General features: G+C 46.8%; 1 protein-coding gene across 1 annotated transcript in view; it reads right to left on the reverse strand.

Annotated features, from left to right (window-relative positions):
• Positions 1-20,587, reverse strand: part of PDE11A (phosphodiesterase 11A) — a gene marked incomplete at both ends in the record, with an annotated part of 323,910 nt that overhangs the window by 7,558 nt on the left and 295,765 nt on the right. The window contains one exon of the mRNA XM_080927937.1: positions 19,119-19,202. Within this exon, the coding sequence (XP_080784063.1) occupies positions 19,119-19,202 (84 nt within the window). The remainder of the gene's footprint in view (positions 1-19,118; positions 19,203-20,587) is intronic.

The raw sequence follows: 20,587 nt of genomic DNA on the forward strand, positions 1-20,587 counted from the left end.
ACAAGAGTGTCTTTGAGAAACGTAGGAGGTTTCTATTTACGGTGTGTGACTTCAGAAAGAAGCAGCCAAGGGTGGCATTGGGTCTACAAATTAGCGAACTGCTGGACTAGGTTCCGAAAGGCAAAGGTTAGTGATGAGTTAACAGATAACAGCCCCAGACTGAACAGTGCCACTTTGCAGTGATTCAGCGTCCGCGAGTCACCTCCAAGCTCCTCCTCTCCCTCGTGCTGTCATGGCTAAAGACATAGTGACTTGACCAGCCGTAGCTGAACTCATCCCTGTCCTTCAGACCCCCATCTCTCCCAGGAGCCAAGCCTTGTCACCCCTGCAGCGACTCCCCTCTGGAATTTACAGCCCTGCCCTCTTCACTGGCACGCTGCAGTCACCCCTTCCACAGGGTCTCTGATGTGACAGTTCCTCCTTCAGACTGTCACCGTCCTCCACCGGAAGCCTGTGACAGCATCCTTACTAGTCTCTTTGCCTTCTGTTTGTTCCAGTCCAGCCAGCCCTTACAGGCCCAAGCTTACTCTGTTCCCTCCTGAACCATCCAGCGGTTTGCCAAAATAGCAGAACAAATCTGAAGTTCTCACGCGCAGCCCGAGAAACCCTGTAAAGAGTGAGACTCGAAACCCCGAGAGAGAAGGAAGCTCAGAGAGAAAACTAACTAGAAACCTGGTGTCTGACTTGGGTGGCGGGTCGAAACGACGTGGAATGCCCTAGTCATCCCCCCCACCCGTGCTCCCTCAAAAACTTGAAGCATTTGTCTTTTTGGGCACTCAAGCACGCTGTTGAGTTTAAAGGCTCCACATGCTGTTTGGCAGGGGAGCTGCTGAGAGCTGGTGGGACCCAGGAGAGCAGATGGGGCCGCTCCAGGGTCCAGATGGAGAGAGCAAACAGCCTCCTAAACCCCCGCTCTTTCCCTCCCCAGTCCAATGGCTTTTGAAACTCAAGGTTGTGTAAAAATTAATTTGCATTAAATTGCTTAAGATAATGTATTAACTACCATATGAGACTCCCAGCAGTTTTTAAACCGTACTTGGAAAAACAAACAATCAAACCATAGCAGTAAACTCAGAAGCAAGCACAGACTTCTTGAGAGAAATGTTTTCATGTTAGTGGTAGGTAGCTTTAGAACATCTATTTGTGTGACTTTCAGAAGCCTGGAAATAAGGAATAAATATTTACATCGGCTGCACAGGTAAGTATGTCAGGCCGTGTATCCAGGCTTCACGTGATTTTCCTATTAGGTCTGTCCTTGATGCAACCAGCAGGAGATAGATCTTTATTCTCCCATTTTATGGACAAAACCAAAAACCAAACCAAACAAAACAGAACCAACCAACCGACAGAAACAAACAACTCAAAAAACCACTAAAAACAAAAGCCCAAAATCCCTGGCAGAGAAATGTCATATGTACTGGCTGTTTGTGTCAACTTGACACAAGCTGGAGTTATCACAGAGAAAGGAGCCTCAGTTGAGGAAATGCCTCCATGAGGTCCAGCTGTAAGGCATTTTCTCAACTAGTGATCAAGGGGGTAGGGCCCAGCCCATTGTGGGTGGTGCCATCCCTGAGCTGGTAGACCTGGGTTCTATAAGAAAGCAGGCTGAGCAAGCCAGGGGAAGCAAGCCAGTAAGTAACATCCCTCCATGGCCTCTGCATCAGCTCCTGCTTCCTGACCTGCTTGAGTTCCAATCCTGACTTCCTTTGGTGATGAACAGCAATGTGGAAGTGTAAGCTGAATAAACCCTTTCTTCCCCAACGTGCTTCTTGGTCGTGATGTTTGTGCAGGAACAGAAGCCTTGAGTAGGACATTGTATAATCTGTCTGGGAAAGGCAGTACTGAGGTCTGAACATGGATTTGTGAATCCAGAGTCCACAGAGTCACCAGTTATATTTGTGGTGTCCATATATAATTTCGTACGGAGGCACCCCTGAAAATGAGAGTTAAGGAAAGAAAACTTCATTTCTAGGCAGGTCTCGTTTGCCCATAACTAATCTCCCTACAAATGTCCTTAACAGACGCCAGCCCTGCAGAGGGTTCAGGTTCGTGTGGGAAGTCAGCAGAGGAAACAGGGATGTCAAGCTAAGACCTGACACTTGGAAAGGAAGGAAGGGTGGGTTGAGAAGCAGCCTCTACAGAGATCCAGGCTGTTACCATCGCACGGTGGGCTTTGAGCAGCCGGCATCTGAGCTCTTTATACTGTTTCTCCTTCTTTGGCCACAGCAAAGGGGTTGAGAGTCTCTGGCTGTATAACCTTTGGCCTCTCTGGGGACACGATCATTTATTCTGTCGACACTGTGGCATTTCCAGCAGAGTTTGCAAGTTGCCTGTCCGGATGCAGTTTCACCTTCCTTGAACTTATCAATGGTCAGTGACGTGTAAGCAAGATCCGTAAGGCAGGATTTCAGGCACAGTGCTGAAAAGAACCATGCTTAGCCTGGAGGTGCTTTATCCCTGTCCCCTAGCTGGGGTGGGATTCCAGTACAATGGCTGGAGCTGCAGTGGCTATCTTGGGATGGTGAGGCAAGCTTTAACAAGGCAGCCACATGCTGAATAAGAAAGATAAAAAAGGTCTAGGTCTCTTCATGCCTGTGTGGGTGCCATAGCAGAGTAGCCCAGGATTGGCTGGTCTAGGTTATTTTTATCTGGTACTGGTGGTAGAATATAAATAATGCCCCAGTTAAGTCTCTGTTTTCTGTCTGTGAAGGTGACAGGATATTCTAATCGCCTGATCCTTGAATAAGGGAGGGAGGGAGAAAAGGAAGAATGGCACTGAGTTATAAATGAACTCTCCTCCACAGTAACCCTTTCTGTTCTCTGAGCCCCACCCCACCCCACCTCCAGGCTAGCCTGGGGGTATCCCAAGGATGTGTTTAGGAATGTGCCTGAGCCTAGTGGGATTTAACCTGGAAGTTCCCCCTCTTTTTCTCTGTGGTGCAGAGACAGTTATAATGACAGAAGTGTGGCTTCAGAGAGGCCGGGTCTCTGCTTCCATTCAAAACTAGCCACGGGGCCACTCTTCAGCCAAGCGCACATTGTGTGTTACAGGTGGACTAGGTTCTTGTCTCAGTGACTGGAATGTGCAACCCTTACCATCCAATAGGAAAATTCACAGACACTGTCTCATCACACACACACACACACACACACACACACAGATACTCACACACACTCACACACACTCACACACACAGAGATACTCACACACACTCACACACACAGATACTCACACACACACACACTCACACACACAGATACTCACACACACATACACACACACACACACTCACACACACAGAGATACTCACACACACTCACAGATACTCACACACACACACACTCACACACAGATACTCACACACACACACACACACACACACTAGATGGAAGACATTGTTATTCAAGAATCACAAGGACTAAAACTCTTCCAGGGCAAGCGGGGAAGAGGATGTGTGGCCCTCCCCCATTCCCTTGCGTGTCGCCCCTCTCCGCTCCCTGGCCACACGAACCATGGAATTCCATCACTGCTGGAACGCGCTGAGCACCCCTGCCTCTGGTCTCCATCCCAGGTCTCATCTGGATTTGCCCAGGCCTCCCCCGCCCTCCATGAACTGGTGGTTCATGGGTGTCCCACCTTCCTCACTGTAGAAATAAGGTGCTGGCACTCACCCAACAGCACTTCCCACTTCAGGGTAGGGTGGAGGCTAAGCAGTATGTGTTCCCCTTTCCCAGAGACCCAGCCTGCCCAGCAGGAGGGCCAGGTTGTCTTAGAAGCTTCTCTGGTCTCATCCTGTCCTGATTTGTTGACCCTGCAGACACTGGAGGAGGACGTTAGCTCCCTCTGCTGGCGGTTAAAGAGACAGCACAACTGTAGCTCTTAGGGAAGGGGACCCAGAGGGGTTGGTCTTTTAGCCTGAGATGATCTGGGTGAATCCGGCAAGGAAAACCCACAACTAGTCATTTCCTCCTTGTGTGGACTCAGTATTACACTGTGCTTACCACACAGGATGGATTTCTTTGTCCAACTTGGAAAATGGTTTTTTTTTCTTTTCTGCATCTAGTGTTACTACGGAGCAGCGAATGAGAGGCTAGCTGGCTGTGGGAGAGGTTTGCAGACACCCAAACATATTGTCCGGTGTGTGTGTGTGTGTGTGTATGTGCGTGTGTGTGAGTGTATGTGTGTGTTAGTGACACTGGAGATCTTAAAATCTAAGTAATGGGTGATAGTTACGAAAGAACAGTAAAAATGATAAAGCCACAGTGGTAATGCTTTGCACAAAAAGCAGGCAGGCTCATTAGAATCCAGAGCAAGCATGATTCAGTTCTGCAGCCGAGTCTTAAGAGCGCCATCAACCTAAGGTATACCTGAAGATGATGCTCACGGAGTCATGTTTAATATTCTGAAGGCCAATTACAGGACCAGTAATAACTTACAGGGAGATTCTTTTCTTTCCGAGGCTGGAGCAGGCTACCGGTGCGTGTGAACGTTTACAACGAAGCCCTTTCTTTCCGGTTCTGTCTTGACCCCACACTTTTTGCTCTCTTCTTTATATGCCTGAGGGGTTTCTTTGTGGGAAGAGATGGTCATGATGACATTAACATTCTGAATTCATGAGGCAAGAAATTTAGGCTTCCAGGACGAAAGCGTTGCTGTTTCTGTGATGTCAGGCTGTCTTATAAGCTGGGCATGGTGGCGGCACAGTGTGTAGCAGAATGAGCGGCATCTTTGGGCACAGCCTGCTCTGGGAACTGCCCATTGCGTGCTTTTCGAGAGAGTGGATGATGAAACACTGAGTAACTGGCGGATCCTGGTTTTCGGTCAGGAGCACTGCATCTCCTCTGACCTAGCCTCACAACCATGCAGCAAGCGGGTCTCGCTAGTCTGTTTGTGTGGCTCGTGCACGTACCCGTGGGGGAAACAAGGTTCACAGACCTCAAGTTGGCATGGTTAAATGTAAAGCAGGGTTGGCAGGTCAGTCCAGTCCTGCTTGGACACAAGCCTATGGGACCGTCGTATGTGGGAACTTAGCTGGTGTGTTGGTCACAAAAGCTGTTTCCCACTTTATTGCAGAGTCGACAACAGACAGGCATCCTTTCTAGTGGGAGTGGGGGGTGGGGGTTGTTTAGGAATTTCTGCACGTTGGTGTGTGGCTTGTTTGAAACAAAAGGGCCCCTCAACACCATCTCAAAAAACTTTAGGCGTAGACAATGAGTCTTCGTATCTACAGCTCAACTCCACCTTGCTGTGGGAAGGCAAAAAAAGGACTGTGAGGCATAACTGACAGGCAAGCGGAAGGGGCAGCTCCTGTGAATGGGCGGAGAGCAGTGCCTCCCGCTCTAATGAGCCCCTCTAGGACAGTGTCCTGGGTTATCCTGGTGGCTGGGTTTTCAGAGCTGTTCATCTATCATGTCCACTGTGAGGACGACTCCCGACTTGGCAGGAATGGCTGCTGACCCCAGAAGCTGCAGGCTTTGATGGATGGGGCCTCATAGAAGAGGTGGTTGGGACATGTAACTAAAATGTAGCCACATGGTAATAATCCACCCTTTTACACATCGGAGTGTTTTCCAACAAAATTAGGCCACCTGAGGCTTTATAGAAATACATAAAATACATTTCCCCCCAAAAATTAAATGTGTAAAAACGACCATTTAAAAATTTGAGTTTGGTAAGCTGCAAACATTCAATTTCTTAAAAATGTTTCCCTCATGGGCCTTGTGTTCGAGAGACCCCAAGCATAATGCGTAGGGTGTCTGTGTGGCTGAGGGTCCTGTAAACACAGTTGCAGATCAGTACCTTTAGTCTAATGTGTTTTGGGAACAGTGCTGTGGGGCCTCGAAGATTGGATTCTAGCCTATGCTCTTAGCGCACACTCTTTTTTTTAAAAAAAAATTTAAAAATAAATATTTGTTTATTTACTTTATATATGTGAGTACACTGTAGCTGTCTTCATACACACCAGAAGAGGGCATGGAATCTCATTACAGATGGTTGTGAGCCACCATGTGGTCACTGGGAATTGAACTCAGGATCTCTGGAAGAGCAGTCAATGCTCTTAACCACTGAGCCATCTTTCCAGCCCAGCACACACTCTTTTTAAAAACATGTGTTTGAAAGTTTCCCTAAGTGTCAGAGACTAATTGCAGGTAATAATGAGTGGGCACAGGGCAAGTCTGATGATGACTGAGCGCACCTGGGTACTTGTGTGTGCATGTATGAGCACACATGTATGCACATGTGTGCACGTGTGCAAGTGTGTGTGTGTGTGTGTGGTAAGGGTGTGCACACTTATATGAGATTAAAAGAGGCCCTTACTCTTAGCAGCAAGCAATGCTCATACTTTAGGATGGGAGTTACCAAACTTCTGCATCCCAAATGCTCCAGACACAGGGACACTGAAACCCAAAGTATCCAGGTGGAATGTCTTGTCTTTAAGTAGAGGACTTTGGGGACAGACATCCCCTATACCTTTAGTGGCTGTCTCCTGTATCATAGGGAAATTCCGCTCTTCTTAATTCTAGGATGATGAAGATAGTGAGATTTTCAAGAGAAAGAATTAGATGAACAAGGGACTGTCTTCCATTCACCACTGTGTCTGTCTGGATCATCCGCATCTCTCTGTCCACACCTGCATGGAGATACTGCACCGGTCGCTGGACTTTTGGCCCATGGAACGAGCGTCACCTGCCCACTGTAGCACCTGTCAGAGGCTCGTCACCGAGGCTTTTTGTTCCTCACGTTGTAAGTTTTTCCTAGGCTTGAGTTGTTTGTATGTAAGAGGCAGTGGGACAATGCCTCACAGTTTTTTTACATTTCTAAAGTGCATTTCTAAAGTTTTTGTTCTATATGAGCATAAACCTGGATAGATACTTCCTAGTGGGCAGCACACCAGTCTTTTAAATGTTAGGAAGGCATGTCAATGAATTCCTAGTCAGAGACCATTCAAAACAGAAGAAGTTTTCTAATAAAAGAACACACTGGATCTGTTTGGAACTAAAGTTTTGAATTTATAGAGAAAAATAATCAAACCTAGAACACATTGAAGACTATCAGGGAAGGTGGACTGGATGTTAAATTCTGTTATAAAGTGTTATCAGTTAAAATAGTACCGTTTATGTCGGGAGTTCAAGGCCAGCCAAGGCTACATAGTGAGACCCTGTCTAAAACCAAACCAAACCAAACCAAACCAAACCAAACCAAACCAAACCAAACCATTGAAAATGAAAAACTTTGAAACAAATTATTAACATATGCACAGCATAAGCAAAGTGAAAAGCCAATGTAGAGAAAATGTTAAATCCAGTGAGTTTCTCCTTAGTAGGAAGGAGGGTAGAACTTGAGAAGACTCCACAGAAACCAACAACCCTTGAGTAAGTCTAAAACCACATCATACATATGGTGTGGAGACGACATTTTACATACAGGACACTGACAGGACTCAGAGACATTGGTTAACACGCCCTCTGTCAAGCAGGAAACAGTGACTCGGCACTTCAGACTTTACTGATGGGCATGTAAAATAGTTCAAACTCCACAGAGGGAACGTTGGCAACAGCTAGATATCTACCTTAACGTCCAGAGACCCCACTTCTGGCTGCTCCTCTATCAACGGGTTGTGGGAACGATGCCTTGTAAGGAAACTTGTATCCTGTTTACAACGGCAGACTTTTGGAAACATCAGCATCTACTAATAATTCGCTATTGGTTAAATAACTTACTTTTCATCTTCAAAATCGAATAGCATGCAGCCGCCAAAGCTCTGACCACAAGTGAGAAACAAGCTCAAAGTATCTCACATGCGAAGAAGGAGACACTCTGCCCTTCACTGAGTGCTCAGCAGCAAATGAGTGTTGTGGGTTGAGATCTGTGTCAAGTGTATTCGAGCTTTAATTCACAGTCACTGATCTCAGAGAGAGGGAAACTGAGGCAGGCAGACAGCAGGGGGGCGGGGAGAATCGGTTTCTTGATTGGTTTTGTTTTTTCAAACATTTTAAATTGTGTTAAGTAGGCACATGTGCACTATTCAATAATAAAGTATTTAAAACCCTACCATGGACCTGGGAATATAGCTCAGAGGCAGAGTACTTACCCAGCGTAAGGCCTCATGTTTAATCCCTAGCAACAAAATAATAAACAATTGATTAATACACACACTAGGGCTACTTTTGGCTATGTGAGAACTATTTAATATGTCAATAGTTAAAAAATCTTTTCAGTCTGAGAATAGAAAAGACAAATGCTTATATCATAAGTATCAAATTAATTTGGTGTTTTCCCACTCTCCTTCAGAAGTGATTCAAATACCCGTATGCTGTGCGTGTGTGCGCGCGCACCTCTGGCTCACCAGTCCACATTGGAAATAAGGGCCGACCACCTCATTGCGCCTCAACATTTCCTCTGAAAAGCGATCAATGCCTCCTGCCTGACCATTAAATAGATTTTGAAAAACTCCTCAATCCCTATCAGTCCCAAATCCTTATTTAGTTCCTCGGATCTGCCCTGGGCTGGCCTCTGCGGTCCCGCAGACCATCCATCATCATTTCTGGTCCTTTTCTGATGCAATGTAGCTTGCTCTTTGTCTTGCTTAAAAACTGAACGGCTGTTAAATTATCCATTTATCTTCCTTCAGCTTTTCTATTCAGCCTCTCAGGCCCTCTCGGGGCTGTCTTTTCTACCTTGTTTGCTGACTTGTCATTCCTGCTTCTTGGAGGCATCTTGGGCTCACCACCCTGCCCTTCAAAACAAACTCTGGTCCAGTCAGCTTTCTGCTGGTTTGAAATCCGCTTCACTCATCATCCCTGCCCCTCCCCCAACACCCCCACCTTTTTTTCCTTGGACCGGGGTCTTGCTATGCAGTCTAAGCTAACTTCAAAGTCCTGCCTTTTTCCCCAGCCTTTCAAGTGCTGGGAATTTCGAGCAAGTGCTAAGATGACCTTCCCTTTGGGTCATCTCTTGGGAATACCTTTAAAAATGTTAAGATTTTTAACATTTAATGCTTCAAATGCTACACACAGGTGGGAGGACTTTGGAACAAGCTCTAAGGGGATGAGCAAAGTCTTAGGGTCTAAACCTAGTTTCACCCAATAGTGACCTCTTGGGTTAGGTTTCTCTGGCTTCTAGAGGACCTGCAGACATGCTTCTAGACAGTGTCACAGCCGTGGCTGCTTCTGCGTAAGTGACTCCACAACAGCTTTGAGGTGGCAATGTTACCACTCACACACACACGGCCTCAGACATCAGTGATTTGTAGCGGTTAAGGAGTCTGAGATCCAAAGACAGGAAAAATCTAAGCTCTGCCATCTGCTGAGTCTTGTTGGGTTCATCTTGTAAACCCTAGGCCTCAGCTTTCACACCTGATCTAACTTGATACTGAGTCCTACAGAGTCGGGGAACTCATGAAAGGCCAGTCCCAAGCACACAGTAGGTGCTCAGGAAAATTTCTTACAGACCCATTGCATCCTGTGAGCCAGGCAGTTTGGCCAGTGGCCAAGTTTCCAGCAGAGACAATAGCATTTAGAAATTCAGTTCATGACAGCAACAGGGCCAGCCACGTGGGAAGGTCTGATCAGAGACCATGTTTTCTGTAGCAGTGAGAGGCCCCTTTCTGCCAATCTCTGAACCACCGGTGATGAGTTCAAAGTCGGGGATGAAGCTCATGACCCCGGAGGGTCAGGTTTGGAAAAGGACACAGAGAAAACAGCGCTGCTGCCTCCTTTCAACTGTCTTGGGACCTTTTCCTCTGTATGTCTTGCTTCCTTGACTTCCCTTTTTCCATCTAAAAATGTCAGTTGGTTCGAATCTCCTGTAGCCCCAAGATCTAAGCACATCAGGCCAAGCACTCGGAGAGTAAGCCTCCTGTCCCTGTGATGTTAGTTAGTCCTCCAACTCACCCTCCCGGGGATTTCAGGAGGTGTTGGTGCGGACACTGAATGGCCCCTAACTCTCAGGAGATGCTGAGCAGCCAGAGAAACCTCCCTTTCATTCCATCCAAGAGATGAGAGAAATGCTAAAGCCCCACCACAGGGCAACATAGGCACGGACGGGGCTCAGTGACAGAAGAATATATTAGCTGCAGCGTGGTAACCTGTGCTTCCTGATTCTGTCACACTGGCACTTGCACTGTGGAGCACGTCGCCAGGAGCCAGATAAGAGCAAGCAGGGCATCTCCCGAGGGCACGTGGAAGGACCTCTTCCCAGTTAGTGTGTGTGTGTGACTACGATGGGGCAGACAGATGATTACCATGTGCTACTAAGGGAAGCCACTGAGAGGCCAGAGGCTACAATGTGTGTTCCTCTCAGGGAAAAAAACACAAAGATTTATTTTGCAAGGAGCTTGTTTGTCCGAGCAAATTCAAAAGCCAGAGCCAGACTGGATTGTCCCTAGGAGATGGCTGGTGGAGCAAGAGCATGTGTCAGGGCTGTAGGCAGGTGGCATTGTAGAAATGGTGGGTGACTTGTCCTGGGCAGGGTTGAGGGTTAGAGGTCATGCCTGTTTAGATGCTTTTCCCTCTAGAAATGAGGAGGGAGGGACTGAAGGACAGGTGGGGTTCTAGTGTCAACCTCCGTTTCAAATCTAGTCCAAGGAGAAAGCTATCAGCTTCCTTTAGACTCTGGGTGTCATGTCAGCTGACAAAGGGGCTGAGAGCCATTTCCGTCTATCAGACTGTGTCTTGTAGCACACATCTCCTCAGATGAGGCCATGCATTCTGACTCATGTTAGTATTTACGAGCTTGTAACCCTGGACACAACCACAGCCAAGGATCTAGTATGGCTGTCTTGGATCCGCTTGGGAAAGCTTTAGAAGACTCACTGCAGAGGGTTCTGCACCACACAGCGCGCTGTGCACGTCACCTTTACCTGCGCTGCCTGGAAGCTCCAACGATGGTGGCCCAGCACACGGACCGTAAACTGTGTAAGATTTCAAGCACATGGCATGGATTTCCCCCTCTTTCCCTCCTCCTTCCCACTCTTTGTTCCCCCCCCCTTTTAAATCTGAAAGCAGTAAAGAAATAGAGGGTCATGGGGGGGGGTTTAAAACAGCACTTTATGCATACTCAATAGAGTGCACAATCCCAAGCCTTGTGTGGACCTAGAATTAAATGGCTTTTTGAGTCTTGATGTCCAGCATATTAGATGATTTAAATTGGCCAGCAAGGGGTATGGAGCAGACCCTGTCTTCAGTTCTGTCCTCAAAAGCCTTACTAGGGAGAAGATCACTGTTTGCATAGATTCTAATATAGATTCATGATGGCAGTTTTTGATCTTATAAAATACACATCAACAAACTAGATTAAACTACTGTGAGAAGAGCCATTTCTTTTCTAAGCTGCATAACATAAACAAAAGGCCCTCCTGTTTACAAGCGCAGGTATGTAGGGATGGTTCCTGTATCAAATGGAACTCCTATTCGGGGGTGAAAAAGTCTCTACAAAACAATCATCCTGACTCACGAGGCGCTGAGGAGGAACTCTGAGATGTAGGCTCAACCGTGAGACATCTTTATTCAGAGAGTATGAGGCAAGAGTTAGGCACAGTGGAGGCTTTGTGCTCAAGATTCCCTTAGCAAGTTATCCTGAGGCACACTAGCGTGTGAGGTTTGTTCTGGAGACAAGTATTCTGATCCGCATAGACTTGGAGTTTTAATACCGATACATTGGGTGTCTTTTTTTTTTTTTTTAATACAATGTACATTTCTGAAATCACGAACACACAATACAGTCCCCTGCACCATCTGTATGCGGTCAACTAACCTGAATATTAAAATAACTAGGAGATTGTATTTCTGGCACTTGGGTGTAAAAGAAAAATTAACATATTTCCTAGCTGAAAAAGTCCAAGTTCTGAAAACTTCATGGCTATAAACTTCTTTACGGTGGAATTAAGAGCCAATTCAACCATGATGAGAACCAAAGCACCTTCTATAAAGATACCATAGGCCATAGACTTTAGATGATGGGTAGGGATATAGCGGGTGCATATTCTGCTGAAAGGATTTTTATGGTTCTTTTGATGATAACTTAAAATGGCATTATAACCTTTCTCCCTACCTGTCATGATTATCCGGTGCTGCCGTAGCCCGTCCTTTATTTTCTATCTCTTTATGCATTTGTCCGGCTCTCACTGAGCAGCTCTGATGGGAGAGGGACCAGTCTCATGGAGGAAAGGGACAGTGAGGCCCAGAACACACCAGAGTGGCCCCGGGGAGAAAATGGCGAGCGCTGTGGTTGCTGCGGGAGTGGGGGCTTTACACGTGGTCCTTTGGGCTGATGTGTCACAGGCAGAGAGGACAGGGAAGGGAAGGAAAGGCTGGTAAAGGCAGGGGGAGGATTTTTTTTTTAAAGGACTGAGGGAGTCCTGTGCTTTAGAACAAACTGAGCTTGGGTAAACAGGAGGACAAGTGGTAAGAGGCGGGACCGTGAGAGGTGAAAGGTGGAGAGGAGGGGCCTAGAATGTGATGAGATGCCATCAACGCCAAGCCTGAGTAGCCGGAGGATGCCCTTGGCAGTAGGAACCTGGTATTTTCAACTAGGGGTCCGCCTTGATCAGACTCTCCCTCTTCCCTCCTCCGTCCTCTCTTCTCCCCTCCTCCCTCCTCCTTCCCTTCTTCCCTCCCTTTCTCCTTTCCTTCTCCCTTCCTTTCCACCTTGTTCCTTTCCCCTCACCTCCCCCCTGCACTCCCCCTCCCCCATCATTGCAGCAAAGCTTAGGGGATAGCTCATACATAGCAGAAAGGCCTCTGACAGTTCATGAAAACATCCATGTGAACGTCTGTATTGCCCGCTCGCTCCCGACTGGCTAAGAACATATGGGGCATCTTGGAGGGGAGTAGGTTTTACTACGAGCACGTAAATTCCGGTGTAGCATATGCATCAAGGATAGGATTCTGAAAGAAGAGCAAGACCTTTCCACTCGGAGCCAGGATGCCCTGGCCCCTCATGTAGCAACAAGCCTGATGGCCCGATGTTTGTTCCTCTGTCGGGTGAATGGTGACTCAGAAACACCAGCTGTCTTAGCTTTAGGAGCCTGCCTGCCACCTCTGTGTGAAGGGGACCATCCACAGACGGACACAGTCCATAAGACAAGCAAGACAGTTTTCTAACGTGTGTGTTAAGGAAGGAGGAGGAAGAAAAGCAGGTAGAGGGGTGGGAGGACTGTATGGGAGGAGGGGGATGAGGTGTCCGCACCTTGGTGGTACCTTCCTTGATAGACTCTCTCTGGTAGGGGAGAGGGTCTGTCTCTAGCAAGTTGGTACCACCCAAGCAACATATAAGCAGTGTGGACAGGAAAGTAGCCTTGGGCATGGGCGGGACTGAGCAAGTGCCTGAAGAGCCAGTGAGTGGGACTGACCAGGGACTGAAGGGGCGGGTGCAGGACATGAAGTGTGCAGACTTCAGTCACTAGGGCCAGTGGCTAGAATCTTCACGGGCCTGATCACATCCGTGCCCTTCATGGCGTGATGCCTTTGTGTGCGCCCTTTCCTTCGTAAAGATAAGTTAGAAACGGTCCTCAACCATCTCCTCTTTTCATCCGCTGGAATAGTAAACGCCAGAGAAAATACGTACAGGAATGAATCCCTCCCTCTCCTTGCCTTAGTTTTCAAAACATGTCATGGACGTGGCCTTTCTTTACAGGCGTTTAAAGAACATACTATTTTAGGCTCTCACCAGTCACTCTGTAGCTCATTTAGTTCTTATCCTAGGAAAAAAAAAAGATCAGACATGAGTCATGGACCATCGGGGCGCACTGCGTTGTCTCTTTACAGGCTTTCCCCGGTATCGAGAGAGGTTGTCTTTCATAACCTCTTTTCTAGCTTTGCAGTCTCCACAGTTTTAACTATATTATAGTACATATATTTTAAAATTTATTTTATGTGCACAGGTGTGCTGGCTAGTTTTATGCCAACTTCACACACACTAGAGTTATACAGCTGGATAGGGAATCTCAGCTGAAGAAAAAAAAAATGCCCCACCACACTGGCCTCTGGGCGAGACGGTGGTGCGTTTTCTTGATTGGTCGTGATGTGGGAAGGTCCAGCTCACTGTGGGTGGTCCTGGGTGCTCTAAGAAAGAGGACCGAGCCAGTAAAGTGTGTTTCTCCCATGACCTCTGATTCAACCCCTGACTCCAGGTTTCTGTCCTGCTGGAGTTCCTGTCCTGACATCCCTCAGTGATAGGCTGAGATGTGGAACTTTAAGCCAGAACACACCTCCTCCCCAAGGTGCTTTTGGTATTGGTGTGTTAACCCTAGCCAGGACAATGGCTGTATGTCTGATTGTACTGTTTGAGTGTCTAGTTCCCCTGAAGACCAGAAGAGGGTGTCTGATCCCTTGGAACCATAGTTACAGATGGTGGTAAGCCAACACGTGGGCGTGGGGAATTAAACCTAGGTCCTCTGAAAGAGCAGACAGTGCTCTTAACAGCTGATCCATCTCAACATCCCTCAAACATATTTTGAAGATTTTCCCCCACCACTTTTCCTAGAGAGCACATGAATGGTTGTGTCAGGTGGACTGTGTATTCGAGATGATCATCATGACCAAGGTTAAAATAAATATCTGCATAAATACATCCCAAGTTAATTGTGACTTAACCTCAGAAGTCCAGTCATGGTTTTTAAAGACAAGGTCTCAGATAGCCAAGCTTGGCTCCAGCTTACTGGGTAGCAGAGGCTGGCCTCAGGCTTCCCTTCCCCTGGTCTCCATCTCCCTAGTGAGGGATTATAGGATCATAGCTGAGAGGGGCCAGGGCTGGTTTACAAGGTGCTGGGTATTAAATTCCAGGCTAACCCTTTCTGCAGTGTCTATGAGGAAATTTATCCCCCGTATCGAAAGCCAGTTTGGGGTGAACCGAAGCTCTGATGGCTGCGAATGGACGGTCAGTGAACAGAGGCATCACACCTCTGCGCCTCGCTGGCATTCTCAGGCACACTGGGGTTCCATCTGAGAAACAGAAACAAGTGGCAAAAACTCTGCTCCCACCAACAGCAGCTCAGAAGAGAGTGAGACAGGGGGGTTTCTGTTTATCCCTAAGGCTGCCTCAGCAGTGACTCCAAACTTTGATAGTGTCTTTTTTTCCTTCTTCTTTCTGACTTTTTTTTTCCTTCCAAAGATGTTGAACAGCAGGCTAATGGCTCCCCAGCAGGGTGTAAAGACAGCAGTAAGCTCCGGAATCAGATGTCAATGTATTCCTCTAAGACATCCTGCTAGGACCGAGCTAACTAACCAGGGCTTTAGACTTCTCCTGGGGAACACGCTTTAATGCGTCCCGCCTGCTCTGGGCCTCCTAGATGTTTCCTGATTAGAATTCTGTCACAGATAAATCATGGCTTCTGCCTGTTTGCTGTCCCTTTCTCTCTCTCCCCCTCCCACTTCATTTCTCTCCCCCTCCCGCCAAAAGTTTGGAATCCCAAGTTTTAAAACACACACACATGTAGACAGTCCTGTCTTGTCATGTCTCCTGCAACTAACTGTCCAGAGAGATGGGTGTGGTCCCCACTGTTCCCTCCCAGCTGGTCTACAGTAAGAGTTACAGCAATATGAGTGCCCGATCTTCATTCCAGAGAGAAACGGCCAGACTCATTTCTAGGGTGCACAGGCTCTGAGTGCTATTGTTTGCTGGCTTTATTTATGTACAGGTACTTAATGATATAATTAATCAACCAGTCTACCACTAAGGTACACCCCCAGCCCCATGTTTCCATATATTTTTCTGCCAGCCACTTTAGCCCAATTATTTAATCCTTCAGTAGCTTCCTAAAAATAGGTTTTAGAGTGAGACTTCCCCCAAGTTTTCCTCCAGTCACAGATTGCCCGGAGACTAACACTATCCAACAGACTTTTGACTTTCAGCAAATGGGCGTCAGAATGTTCTGGTGTGGGCTTCCACCGAGGCACACAAGTACAGGCCTCTTCAGGCGCCTGGGGGTAGTAACACTCTTTCCCTTTGCTTGGCTCTGAACTCGATAATTAGGGAGCACAAGCAGAAGGTGCTCGATCAATTAGGATGTTTGACAAGAAGAACCCTTTTAAAGCCACAACGTAAAACCCGAATCACCCAGTGAAACCCAGTGGAGTGGAGTTGCTGCGTTTAACCCATACATCTCCTGCCCTGTGAATGGTCACCTCCCCCTCCTGCAACTCTCAGCTGCCCCGCCCTGTACAGAACTTTCTCCAGCCTCTCCAGCCTCCACGCGCATGCCCCATGCTCCCTGCAAAGGACCATCCCAACCCTTCCCACCACAGTCTCTCTGCTCAGACTCTTCATGAGTGTCCTGCACCGTGCCTCCACCTTGGAGCCCAGGGGTTCGCATAGTTTATGTTTTTGGAGGACTTACTATTCTTTGCCCTTTTGCCATGCCCCCCAGGGGTCATCTTAGCAAGGCCAAACTGGATTCTTCTGCCTTGTGTTTCAGACCACGTGATTCTGGCCTCCCCCCAGCCGGGATTTCTGCAGGCTGCACACGGCCTTACTTGCCATCTATCCTCTCAGAACCTCATTATTCTGTTTTTTCTGTTCTAAACCCAAATGGCCTTTGTGCAGCAACCCGACTTGTCCCAAACGCCTTGCCTTAGGGACCAGTGTCACATCAGGGACTTTCCTTGTAGTTGCACCAAGATTGTTGTGTTCCCAAAAGCCACGATTCCTGCCAGCAACTGATTATTCCATTGCATCTTGGGAGCACATTGGTTAGTGTGAGATAGCCCACTGAATAGTACTGTGGGGGAGTATCACCCAGGATAGAGCGCAACTGAGACCATGAGAGGTTCGTTCAGTGCTGGCTGTGTTTTCAGTTTGATACCTCTTTATATAAAGGTTTTACAACTGAAATTGTGAAATAAAACAACAACAACAACAACCAAACAAACCAAAAAACCCAGTGGTGACTAGAAACCAAAGAAAGAGCAAACTCTTCATTACTTCTTGCATGAGAAGATGGCAGCAGCGAGCTCTGAGCTTTATGAGCAAGTTCCTCTTTAGGGTGACATGGCTTTTAAGAGACTGATTTATTATGTATACAGTATTCTGCCTGCATGTAAGCTTGCAGGCCAGAAGAGGGCGCTGGATCTCTTTATCTCTTTATAGATGGTTGTGAACCACCATGTGGTTGCTGGGAATTGAACTCAGGACCTCTGGAAGAGCAGAGGTCCTTAACCTTTGAGCCATTTCTCCAGCTCTGACTGGCTTTTGATAGAGCAAAAAAAAAAAAAACAGGGATAAATTTTCGTCAGAAGTGGAACCGGGCAGCTGGAAAGCCGCCGCGCTAAAACCAAGGTCGAAGCTGAAAGGACAGGGAATAAATGCGCAGGCGCGTCACCTCACCCGTGTGTCCCGCGTCCCATGGATGAAAATATCTGACCTCACAGATGAGTAACGAACACATGGGGGGAAAGGGGGATACTACGTCATGCGCTTTGAACATATCATTCCCTGAATCTTCAACATTAATCTCTTCTGTTTAATTTCAGGTAACTAACTTCCTTTTCAACCCTAAGATTGGAGTGTACTCAGTGGCAAGGCCATGGTAGGCTCAAAGAACTGCGCAGCAGCAGTGACCCTAATGACTCCGTGTGGAAGCCACATGCAGACTCTTAGCAGCACGTGGAAATTTATTAAGAAAAGGTTAACTTATCCATCCCAGTAACACCTAGTCACGGGGAACGGAGTACCATCAACACTTAACCTCATGTGGGCAACTAATGCCAACTCAGCAAAGCAGGAGGCACCTGGCGGCTCAACATGGCGGCTCAACATGGAGGCTCAACATGGCGGCTCAACATGGCGGCTCAACATGGCGGCCCGACGTGGAGGCCTGCTAATTCAGTGTCAAGGGTAAGGCCACAGACAGGAAGAAAGGAGAGTTCGGATTCTCTATAATAAAGAACACCATCCTCAATGTTTCTTTTCCAATCTTTCATTATTAGATGAGAGAATATTATAGTCATTTGTAACCATAATAATTGATTTTAGATTACTTTACAGCTGTATCTGACTGGTTTTTATGATATTGGGCATTTAATGGATTATACGAAACAAGTGAATTTACTTTTATCATTTGTGGTTATTAAAGTTACATTTCTGTCTCGAAAGACACTATTCTAATTTGTTTGTTTTCAGGGGACTGTGACAGGTCTCTAAAAGAACTGAGAATGAAGTGGTGGGTAAGTTTGAGACTTAATGGCTGTGAGGTCCTTAAAAAACAATCCCGTGTTCCTAATGGAGTGGCAGATAGTGAGACACTAAAGAGGCTTTGCCTACCCTGCGCGCATCTCTCTTTGAAGTTAGGAACGCGGCTCAGACTGATTGAGCTAGGTCGGGGGTAAAGAACTCACTGGGGTTTACAGATGAAAGCAGACGCTTAGCAGCAGAATTAAAAGCCAGTGCACACCAAACTCTTAGTGCGAACGGATGCCAACCCTGATCCAAACTCAGAAAGCAGAATGTGAGCCATTCAGAGCTGACACATGTCTCCTTGCCCCGGGCGGGCTCTGCACCAGGCAGAGAAGCAACGATTCATTAGCGGTCTTTCACTGCTCGGCACCGTTATGTTTGCTTAGAGGAGGCAGATTCTGAAGATGGAAGACGCTTCCCACACAAAGCCCAGTGGTCCAGACCCTGGGGTCGGAGCAGAAAGACATGCTTGGTGAAACCTTGGTGTTTCTCGTGATAGTAATACAATTTAAAAGCAAAAAGATTTCCATTTGAGAAATGCAGAGTCACCCATGGCCAAGTATGCTTCTTTCTTACTAGACTTCTCCAAGCCTTCCATACTTTAATGCATTCGGGAGTTTCCTTAGTTACTAGGCTTTCGGGCTATTGTTCTTTTCTTGAGATGGTATTGTTACGGCTGCATCTTTGTGTTTCATGGGGCAGCATGTGGGGAATGAAGAGACAAAATGTTATAATCCCTGGCTTACAGACAGACAAGGAAGGTAAGGCCCCGGAGATTAAAGTTTAGAAAAGCAGCAGAGAACCGAGGTCCCCATTTTCTCAGCACCGGCTCTTGGGTCGGAAATTAGAAGCGGGTTTACAGTTTGTAGCCTGTGAATGTCTCCGAGATCCACTTGTGAACAGACCTTACCCAGGCTCTCCTTTACCTCAAGCAGGACACAAGTACCTGATACAAAGGCATGCAGATGCTATCGATCCACTCCAGTTGTAGCCGAGGCAGCTCGTCCTTCCGGTTCCGGTCAAAGATAGCCTAGAATGAGGAAGCAGAAGCCGTGCCTTTATTCACTGAGTATTTTAAGTCACTTTGTCAGACAACGGTTCAGATTTACCGATGGGACATCTCACAAGTTCCGGTCTTGTCACGGACCTCCTTTCCCTTTATCTACGATAAGAAATAAAGTAGCTTCACACCTTCTTATGAGATTTGTAAGTGAATTTATTTGAACTTGATGGCTTGCAACACCTTAGGGCCAAAATCTGTCTGCAGGGACAGGCAACTGTTACTAAATCAAGTCACCAGGTCACTGAGAATTGGGTACAAGTCAAGGGGAAAGAAGACATATTTTGTTGCCACAAAAAATAATGCAGGCTTTCCTTTCTGTAGAAAGAAATCAGATTGGAAAAAATCCTTAACAGTGATTTTTTTTCTTTGTTCTTCCCCTTTTCTTTTTTTTTTCTTTTCTTGTTTTTTTTTTTTTTTTTTATTATTAAACATGGATTCTTTTCCATTTATGATGGTTTTTAAGGGTTGGGTGCTATTGGCAATTATGTGTTTTCCGGTAAGGTTCTGTAATGACAAGGTGACTAAGTATTTGTCCTTGGATGGATAGTGGCAGCAAGCCTCCATCCCTTTTTCATCCTAGCCTTTAAATTTTATGACATTATATGGTTGATATAATTTATATGCATTTCTAAAAGCCACAGTGATTTACTTCTATTGGGGAGACTTTAGTCAATTGGAATCAGAGGGTTAAGATGTATTGCTTAAAAAACAGCCACTTCTGCTCCAGCGAGGATGTCTTTTCCTTTGCTCTAGGAGAGAGGCCAGCGCCTGCTACCTTGTGTCAGCTGATCTGGAAGAGAGGTGCTACCTCCTTATAACTTGTTGTCTCAAAAAGCCAGGTGAGAAGTGGCACTCCACCATTCTGGTGGCCCTCAGAGGTCACGAGGGCAGGCCCAAAGCCTCACCCGTAGTCCTGAGATCTTGGAAAGGCTGCATCTTTGACTGGTGAGCCTTAGTGGGGGTGTATGTGGTGGACATCCCCTGTGACCAAATCTGAGGAAAACAGCTCTGTAGTAGGTAGAAAGCCATTGGCTCCAATGAGCTCTGCTTAGCCCCCCCCCCCCTCAAAAAAAAGGCTGGAATTTAGAGAAGAGTGTGAAATGTGTTAGAGAAAGTGACAACTCTTCTGAAATACATAAAGCTTGCCTTAAATATGTCCCTTTAAAAATCTCTGTGTAACTATACATGTTGTGGCATTATAATAAAACACCAGAGGACAAGTCACTTTATAAAGAAAAAGGGTTGTTTGGCTCACAATTATGGAGGCTGGAGTGCTTGTATCTGTTGTTGGCCTTCTTGCTGGAAACCCCAAGAGTCACAGGACAGCTTATGGCACTAGGCAAGGAACACAC

This window comes from Micromys minutus (assembly GCF_963924665.1).
Source record: "Micromys minutus genome assembly, chromosome: 13".
Taxonomy (NCBI): Eukaryota; Metazoa; Chordata; class Mammalia; order Rodentia; family Muridae; genus Micromys; species Micromys minutus.